At 39.5% G+C, this 9819-nt stretch overlaps 2 protein-coding genes across 2 annotated transcripts; both read left to right on the top strand.

The window, feature by feature from the left end:
• Positions 1-360: 360 nt before the first annotated feature.
• LOC123839093 (olfactory receptor 8S1-like) lies at positions 361-1284 on the top strand. Its single transcript, XM_045868478.1, has one exon. It carries the CDS (start codon positions 361-363, stop codon positions 1282-1284), a length of 924 nt encoding a protein of 307 aa, XP_045724434.1.
• Positions 1285-6550: 5266 nt separating this feature from the next.
• Positions 6551-7486, top strand: LOC123839083 (olfactory receptor 8S1-like). The gene has a single exon (XM_045868466.1). It carries the CDS (start codon positions 6551-6553, stop codon positions 7484-7486), a length of 936 nt encoding a protein of 311 aa, XP_045724422.1.
• Positions 7487-9819: the final 2333 nt, after the last annotated feature.

Genomic DNA, 9819 nt, shown 5'->3' with positions numbered 1-9819 from the left:
TAGAGGAAGCTTACATTTTCTTAAAATCTTGGTTCAAATACCTCAATATTAATTCATTACTGAATCTTCCAAAATTCATCTTTAGAACACCATTGCACCATCACCATGGTTTCTAACTGTCTATCTTTACATACATATCTCACTGAAGTGGGACCTTTAACGAGAGAGACCATGCCTTTTCCCCATTACCTTTAAAATAACTGATATAAAACTAGTGGCCTGGTGTAGAAGTCAAAAATTTATTTGCTGATTAATAGTGATAATAAGAGAGAATCAATGCCATGTGAAATCTGACGGGAGGATAGAAGAAACTTCACTGCCATGATTTTTCATGTAATTTTTAGGAAACAGCCTTCGTAAATGGCCTTGGTGAATCACAGCACCATCACTGAATTCCTCCTCCTCGGGCTGTCTACCAACCCCCAGGTCCAGACTCTGCTCTTTGTGCTGTTCCTGAACATTTACTTCCTGACCATCTTGGGGAACCTGATGATGCTGCTGATGATCTGGGCTGACTCTCACCTCCACACACCCATGTACTTTTTCCTCAGTCAGCTCTCTTTCCTGGACCTTTGTTTATCTTCAGTTACTGTGCCCAGGATGCTGAGAGACCTCCTATTGGAGATAAAAACCATCTCAGTAAGGAGCTGCCTAGCTCAAGCCTTCTTTGTGTTTATCACTGCAGGGACTGAGGGCTTTCTGCTTTCAGTGATGGCCTACGACCGTTATTCCGCCATCTGCCACCCACTCCTCTATGGACAGATGATGAGGAAACAGCTCTGTGTGCAACTTGTATCGGGCTCATGGGGCTTGGGTTTTTTGAATGCACTTATCAACATCCTCCTAGCTACCAACTTGGACTTCTGTGAGAGCCATATCATCAGCCACTACAGCTGTGAGGTGCCCTCTCTCTTTCCTCTGTCTTGCTCTGATATCTCCACCAACCTCATAGTGCTGTTCTGCTCCACCCTGCTTCATGGGTTTGGGACCTTCTCCCCAATCATCTCATCCTATGCCTGCATTGTCTCCACCATTCTGAACATCAGCTCCACCTCAGGCAGAAGCAAGGCCTTCTCCACCTGCTCCTCCCACCTCATGGCAGTGATCTTCTTTTATGGCTCAGGTTTTCTCCGCTATCTCATGCCAACCTCAGGATCCCTCCTAGAGTTGATCTTCTCTGTACAGTATAGTGTGATCACCCCCATGCTGAATCCTCTCATCTACAGCCTGAAGAACAAGGAGGTGAAGGCAGCTCTGAAAAGAACTTTGGAAAAGTATTTGTAACATATCAGGTGCTGAAATGAAAACAAGATGGTGGAGAACTGGAATAAATCTGCATACAAAAGGACATTAAGTGAGTTTACAATAGTAAGGTGTACTGGGGCGCCTGGGTGGCTCAGTCGTTGAGCGCCTGCCTCCGGCTCAGGCCATGATCCCAGATCCTGGGATCAAGCCCCGCATCAGGCTCCCTGCTCCACGGGAAGCCTGCTTCTGCCTCTCCCACTCCCTCTGCTTGTGTTCCTGCTCTCACTGTCTCTTTCTCTCTGTCAAGTAAATAAAATCTTTAAAAAAAAAAACAATAGTAAGGTGTACTTACAATGTCAGATGCTGCAAACTAAATTAGAATTCCATTAGAAAATGACAGAAAGTAATTATAGGAAGGATAATTTAATTCCTTTTCAAGGCAAACAAATTATGAAATCACCACCTTAATCTAGAAAGTTTTATTATGAACATATTGGTTCATTTTTCTCATTCCAGAACATTAGCCTTAGGCTTTCATTTAGTAAAATCATTAGTTTCACTAGTCTATCATTATTTTTTATTGACTTTTGGGAATACACATTTGAGAAAAATGTATGGCCCTGGATCTGTAAGAGAAAAAAGTCACAGATAAGGGTAAACGGCAAGAAAGTTAAAGAATTCCAACTGGGTGGCCATAGAAGACAGGCGTGGAAAGCTGAAAGTTCTGTAGGGAAACAATAAACATATTGAGGCCGTGCTCAGACTCATAAAATTTCCAACTTTTCTGTATGTGTGGGGTGGTGGCCAGATCTCCAGTGTGAGAGGCTGTAAGGAGGCTCTGGGTCTCTAGAAACCTCATTTCTCACATAGTCTTCACTCAGACTTGTATTTTCTACAATTAGCTAATCTTACCCCTGTTCTTTTTCTTATGGAGTGCAGGCTATGAGCTCTAGACAAATAATCTCGTTTTGATCTCATCACAAGTGAATCCTAAACCATCCTGGCCTCTCATCTTTCAACTGTGAAACAACTGGTCACTGTTTAGGAGCCAGTGGTTTGCTAGCCTTAAGGCACTGCATCACTCCCACATAATTCACTTTTACCTATAAAACATAAACCCATTCTCACAATGCTTCTGATTTGTTTAATCCATATTTTACTATTATCTAATTCACTGTACTTAAGTAACAAGAGGCAAAACTAAGTACAAACTATTCACGTAATTCACGTATTAGCTTGCACTTTTGGGGTGCCTGGGTGGCTCAGTCAGTTGAGTGTCCCGACTCTTGATTTCTGCTCAGGTCATGATCTCAGGGTCATGAGATCAAATCCTGCATTGGACTCCATGCTTGGCATGGAGCCTGCTTAAGATTCTCTCTCCCCCTGCCTCCGTCTCCCTCTCCCCCCATCACATGTGCACCTCTCTCTTTCTCTCTCTCTCCCTCTCTCTTAAAAAAAAAATTAGCTTGCACTTTTCTCAAGCTTCTTTTGCAAACTCACTTTGTTCCAGTTGTCAATTATAAGGCTTTTCATCCTCTTCTGTCCATTGATAACTCACAGTAAAGGCCTCTTCTCATTTGATAATCCAGAAAACTCTAAATGCATTATCTCCCTCCACAAAGAACAGGATATTCAAGGCCTTCTTTGGATTCTGTGACCTAAGGTGAAGCACAAGCAAACTCTCCAATGTCAAGCTTCCTATGGTGAAGGGGAGTGAAAGGTACTGCACCTGGGATGAAGGCTGGTTGTAGTCAGTGCACAGATGTCACAGAATGACAGTGATTGAGAGAAAGATCCCAAGAGACTCAGTTAAATTCCCTTTAGAATAAGTAAAAGATATGAAATCATAACTGCATGAAGACATCCTTCCAAATCTTAGAGGCTCAGCAGTTGCCCCTTTGGAGGGGCAATGCCCTTGAACTTGATGCCCACAGTGTTACTCTACTGCTTACCATACTGCCTGATGAGTGGAAAGGATCCTCTTTAGGCCTTAGAGAGACTCTTCTAACCATTCCCTCAAGGGTTTTTGTGCTCTTCTGGCCTGCTGAAATTCGAGGATATTGGCATATCCTGCATATTGGCCTTCCCAAGAGGCATAAATAACTGGTAACAGTTAGTATATACCTGAATGTTTTTTGCTGAAAGGTTGAATTTATGGGAAAATTCTCAGTATTAATTTCCCAGGAACACCATTTCCTGAACAGACCTGAAGTCTCTTCCTATAAGACAGGTAACCAAAAAAGCAGCAAATATGCCAGAGCGGGAGGCTTGCAAAGTGACAGTTCATGCTAAGTTTTTCAGTTTTACCCTACTTTCCTCATGTTCTTTGCTTTTTTACTTATAACTTTTGCAATCTATTCTATTACTTTTATCACTTTATCGTCATGAAAAATATCTCATTTATCAAGAAATGTACAAAACATGTATATTCCATTGGAAGAGTGCTATTAGAAATCTAAGACAAATAAGTGCATGCATATAATAACTCATCAAAGGTTTATGTCAGGCTGCCAGTCAACCTATCTTAAACACAACACTCTATATAATACAATCTATAAATATCTGTTGCTTACATGAATGAATGAGTGAATAAATGAATGGATAAATGGAGATATGGGTGAATAGATGGATAGATAGATGAATAGATGACTGGACTGAGTGGTAGCCTGGATGATGGAGTTAATAAATGAAAAATTAGATTGATAATTAAGTAGTAGGCATAAGGATAAATGAGTGTATAGATGAATGAACATTGTGGTTTTTAGCAAGCTTCCTGATGTGAACTAAAATGAGCTAGTTTGTGTGATCTGCTCCCTGTGGATCAGGGATCTGTAGGCAGTGCTGAGCTAGCAGATAAGTCTTTTTCTAACCCTTTATAGACACAAAAAGAGCTCCATACTCCCCTGAATTTTTTTAAATTTAATTTTATTATATTATGTTAGTCACCATACAATACATTACCAGTTTTTGATGCAGTGATCCACGATTCATTGTTTTTGTACAACCCCCACTGATCCATACAGTACGTGCCCCCCTTAATACCCATCACCAGGCTAACCCACCCCCCCACCACACCCCCCAAAACCCTCAGTTTGTTTCTCAGAGTCCATAGTCTCTCATGGTTCATCTTTCCTTCCAATTCCCCCCCCCTTCATTTTTCCCTTCCTTCTCCTAATGTCCTCCATACTATTCCTTATGTTCCACAAATAAGTGAAACCATATGATAATTGACTTTATTTTCCTTCCCAGCCTCCTTCATGGTTGGCTTGTTTTTGAAAATGAAGTTCAAGCTGGGGATATTCCTCAAGGAGAGGCCTACATAGTCTTATTTGCCTCATCCTTCCCAGTCTTTTTATATTTTGTAAATCTTGATTAAGGACTTATCTTGTGCCTCACTCTGCAGGGTGTGTTCAGAGTATCCAAAGTAACATTGAGCCCAATCCCTATCATTAAGGATTAACATTAGTTTAACTGAAGAAGAAAAGAAAAACACCTATTACTAAATATTTTGGATACTAACCCTTTATCAGATATGTCATTTACAAATATCTTCTCCCATTCAGTAGGTTGCCTTTTAGTTTTGTTGATTGTTTCCTTTGCTGTGCAGAAGCTTTTTATTTCGATGTAATCCCAATAGTTTATTTTTGCTTTTTTTCCCCTTGCCTCAGGGGATCTATCCAGAAAAATGTTGCTGTGGCTGATGTCAGAGAAATTACTGCCTGTGCTCTCTTCCAGGATTTTTATGGTTTCCTGTCTCACAATTAGGTCTTTCATGACATTTTGAATTTATTCTTGTGTATGGTGTAAGAAAGTGGTCCAGTTTCATTCTTTTGCGTGTAGCTGCCCAGTTATCCCAACACCATTTATTGAAGAGACTGTCTCTTTCCCATTGGATATTCTTTTCCTTGTTGAAGATTAATTGACCATATAATTGTGGGCTTATGTCTGGGTTCTGTTCCATTGATCTATTTGTCTACTTTTCTGCCAGTTCCATTCTGATTTGATTACCACAGCTTTGTATTATAATGTGAAGTTTGGAATTCTGATGCCTCCAGCCTTGTCTTTCATTTTCAAGATCGCTTTGACTAGTCAGAGTCTTTTGTGGTTCCATACAAATTTTAGGATTCTTTGTTCTAGTTCTATGAAAAATGCTGTTGGTATTTTGATGGGGATTGCATTAAATCTGTAAATTGCTTTGGGTAGTATAGACATTTTAGCAATATGTTTTCTTCCAACCCATGAGCATGGAATGTCTTTCCATTACTTTGTGTTGTCTTCAATTTATTTCATCTGTGTTTTATAGTTTTTAGAGTATAAGTCTTTTACATTTTTGGTTAGGTTTATTCTTAGGTATCTTATTATTTTGGGTGCAATTGTAATTGGAATTGTTTTCTTAATTTCTCTTTCTGTTGCTTCATTATTGGTTTATAGAAATGCAGCAGATTGCTGTACATTGATTTTGTATACTGTGACTTTACTGAATTTGTTTATCAGTTCTAGCAGTTTTTTGGTGGAGTCTTTAGGGTTTTCTATATAGAGTATCATATAATCTGGAAATAGTCAAAATTTTACTTCTTCCTTGCTGATTTGGGTGCCTTTTATTTCTTTTTGTTGTCTGATTGATGTGGCTATGACTTATTTTGATGGTTTCTTTTGATGAACAATTTAGTTCTGTTTTACCTTTATTATTTCTTAGCTCTATTTTTTAACTTTAAAAAGTATTTTATAGTTTCCTCCCTTACCTCAACTCCACGTCACACACACACACACACACAGATTTCAAAATTATCTCTAAGATTAAATGTTCCAAATATATGAAAGATAATAAAGAGGAAAAAGATAAGATAAATGTACATAATTAATTAGTAATGAACTATTACAAAGTCTTTAATTGAAAGTGAAAGACAGACTGAGGAGAACAGGAAGGATTATAGTATCTTCTGCAGAAAATGAATTCTTGACCAGACTATCATGGAGCAAAATCAATGGCCTAGTTTGAAGGGATAAAAATTATTCAAGGGTCAGATCTGGAAAACTATGTAAATTTCTCTAGAGTTGTTTGTAAGAAAAGAGCAACAAATTGAAAGAGCACAGAAGGTTCAGAACTTGTACACCAGGCAGTCAGAAGAGGGAAGGGCATGCTTCAAGGGACTCCATGAGAAATATTAAACAACCATAGCAATAATGAGCAGATGAAGAAAAAAAGTATGTGTACATAGAATAAGTAGAAAGTTTGGGTTGCCAGAGGAGGTGGTTGATACATTGTTTCTTTCTCTGTTTTCGTCCAAAGTATTATCATCTTTAAATGGCCTTGGGAAATCACAGCACAATCACTGAGTTCCTCCTTCTTGGACTGCCTGCTGATCATCATACCCAGGCCCTAGTCTTTGTGCTTTTCCTAGTAATTTACCTCCTGACTCTGTCAGGGAACCTGTTGATGATCTTGGTTATCAGGGCCAATTCTCACCTTCACACGCCCATATACTTCTTCTTGAATCACCTCTCCTTCCTGGATCTCTGTAACTCTTCAGTCACTGTGCCCAAGATGCTAGAGAACCTCCTATCTGGCAAGAAACCCATCTCAGTGGAGGACTGTTTGACCCATGCCTTCTTTGTGCTTGCCTTTGGGGGAACAGAGCTCTGCCTCCTTGCAGTGATGACCTATGACCACTGTGCTGCCATTTGCTACCCTCTACCCTATGGTCAGATGATGAGCAATGAGCTGTGTGTGGGACTGGCATGGGGATCTTGGGGTGTGGCCTTTTTGGATGCTGTCATCAGTACCCTCCTAGCTTGGAATTTGGACTTCTGTGAGACTCAAGTCATCTCCAACTTCATTTGTGAGATTCCATCTCTGTTCTCTCTATCCTGTTCCAATAGCTCTGTTAACTTTGCAGTCCTGCTCTGCTCTGCCCTCCTGCATGCCTTTGGGCCCTTCCTTCTGGTCTTCTTCTCTTATACACGTATTGTTGCCACCATCCTGAGCATCAGCTTCACCTCAGGCAGAAGCAAGGCCTTCTCCACCTGCTCCTCCCACCTCACAACAGTAAGCTTATTTTATGGCTCAGGTTTTCTTTGCTATCTCATGCCAACCTCAGGTTCCCCATGGGAGTTGGTTTTTTCCATGCAGTACAGTGTGGTCACTCCCCTAGTGAATCCCCTTGTCTACAGCCTAAAGAACAAAGAAGTAAAAACAGCTCTGAAAAACATGTTGCAGAAAAGTTTACAATATCTCAGGTAGCAGAGAACAAGCAGAGGATGATTGGGAAGCAGGGTAGAATTATAACAAAATACCCGAATAATAGGCATTAAGAAAAATTTTTGTTTGCTCATCATGTCAGATATGACAAAATATCTTTTAAAGTCTCCTTTGTTTGGAAATCCACCAAAAAATAGCAAGGTATTTTCTTGCTTTGGTACATATTTTATCTTTCTTAGAGGCAGAAAACATGCATCAGATAACTATTTCAATTCAAGTAATTTGGTTATAGACACAGATTATTCCTTTTGTTTGCAAAACATTAACAAAATGCTTAGCATGGGGGAAATTGTTTGTGTCCTAAATTCTTACATGGATTCCTGTGGGTATTAAACTGGGGATAAAGTTTTGCTACAAGGTAAAAAGCCAGGGTCTCTAAAGGAAGAACGATATAGACTTGAGACTTGTGGAAGGTTTAAGATGAGCTCTGATTGAAGAGGGTCTTAGTGGCAAGGCAGATGCAGCTGAAGGTGTCTGAGAAAGGAAATCAGTTTGTTGGTCTAAAGTCCATGCTAGAAGACATCTTCCACAAGCATTGTGAAACATTATCTGCTATGTGGCAAACGGTAGAGAATTTCATTCATTCTAGGGTGGTATAGCAGTCCTGCTTCTTTCTTCTTCTAGGTTTTACTGGTGGCTCAGAAAACTTAAGTCTGGTAGAAAGTGATGGGGCTTAGAAAAGAAGTGCATGGAGTAGGGAGAATCCTAGGTAGGAATTTCCTGAGGGGGAAAAAAAGGATGGTCATGGAGACGACTAATCAGAAAAGCTGCATAAACCATCTACCAAAGCATCCTAGACATCTATAAAACCCCTTGCTAATGCATCCTAGAAATCCTAGAAATACAGTACAAAGCCACACAGACACTGTACCCTACTCTACAATATCCTAAATGAAGGTAGATTTATTTAAAAAAAAAATTTATTTAAATTAAATTTAATTAACATATAGTGAATTATTAGTTCCAGAGGTAGAATTCAGTGATTCATCAGTTCCATACAACACCCAGTGCTCATTTCTTCAAGTGCCCTCCTTAATGCTCATCACCCAATTACCCGATCCCCCTACCCACCTCCTCTCCAGCAACCCTCAGTTTGTTCCCTATAGTTAAGTCTCTCATGGTTTGCCTCCCTTCTCTATTTTTGTCTTATTTTATTTTTCCTTCCTTTCCCCTCTGTTCATCTGTTTTGCTTCTTAAATTCCACATATGAGTGAAATCATATGGTAATTTTCTTTCTCTGATTGATTTATTTCACTTAGCATAATACTCTCTAGTTCCATCCATGTGGTTGCAAATGGCAAGATTTCATTCTTTTTGATGGCTGAGTAATATTCCAGTGTGTGTGTGTGTGTGTGTGTGTGTGTGTGTGATATATATATATATCACTTCTTCTTTATCCATCCATCTGTCAATGGACATCTGGGCTCTTCCCTTATTCTGGCTATTGGGACATTGTTGCTATAAACATTGGGGTGCATGTGCCCCTTCAAATCACTGTTTGTATCTTTTGGATAAATACCTAGTAGTGTCAAAGATTAGTTAACCATAGAGTTGAGCATCCATTTCTGGGTTCTCTATTCTGTTCCATTGATCTATGTGTCTGTTTTTGTGCCAGCACCATATTGTCTTGATGATTACAACTTTGTAATACAGCTTAAAGTCTGGAATTGTGATGCCTCCAGCTCTGGTTTTCTTTTCCTTTGGCTATTCAGGGTCTTCTCTGGTTCCATACAAATTTTAGGATTATTTGTTCCAGCTCTGTGAAAAATGTTGACGGTATTTTGATAGTGATTATATTGAATGTGTAGATTGCTGTGGGTAGCATAGCATTTCAACAATATTTGTTCTTCCAATCCATGAACATGGGGTGTTTTTCCATTTCTTTGTGTCTCCTCAATTTCTTTCATAAGTATTCTATAGTTTTCAGAATACAGATCCTTTACCTCTTTGGTTAGGTTTATTCCTAGGTATCTTATGGGTTTTGGTGCAATTGTAAATAGGATCGATTCTTTGATTTCCTTTTCTGCTGCCTCATTGTTAGTGTATAGAAATGCCACTGACTTCTGTGTATTGATTTTATACCCTGCCACTTTGCTGAATTCCTGTATCAGTTCATGTCACCTGCAAAGAGTGAAAGTTTGACTTCTTCTTTGCTGATTTGGATGCCTTTTATTTCTTTTTGTTGTCTGATTACTGTGGCTAGGACTTCAGTACTATGTTGAACAACAGTGGTGATAGCGGACATACCTGTTGTGTTCCTGACCTTAGAGGAAAAGCTCTCAGTTTTTCCCGTTGAGGGTGATATTAGCTGTGGG

The sequence above is a fragment of the Mirounga angustirostris genome, unplaced genomic scaffold (genome assembly GCF_029215605.1).
Source record: "Mirounga angustirostris isolate CCGP_5_RB_7025 unplaced genomic scaffold, mMirAng1.0.hap1 SCAF_5, whole genome shotgun sequence".
NCBI classification, from domain to species: Eukaryota; Metazoa; Chordata; class Mammalia; order Carnivora; family Phocidae; genus Mirounga; species Mirounga angustirostris.
This window is presented reverse-complemented; position numbering and strand designations above follow the sequence as displayed.

What these genes read in the sequence shown, in the direction of transcription:
- LOC123839093 (XM_045868478.1), top strand. Translation starts at nt 361, where the DNA reads ATGGCCTTGGTGAATCACAGCACCATCACTGAATTCCTCCTCCTCGGG.
- LOC123839083 (XM_045868466.1), top strand. Translation starts at nt 6,551, where the DNA reads ATGGCCTTGGGAAATCACAGCACAATCACTGAGTTCCTCCTTCTTGGA.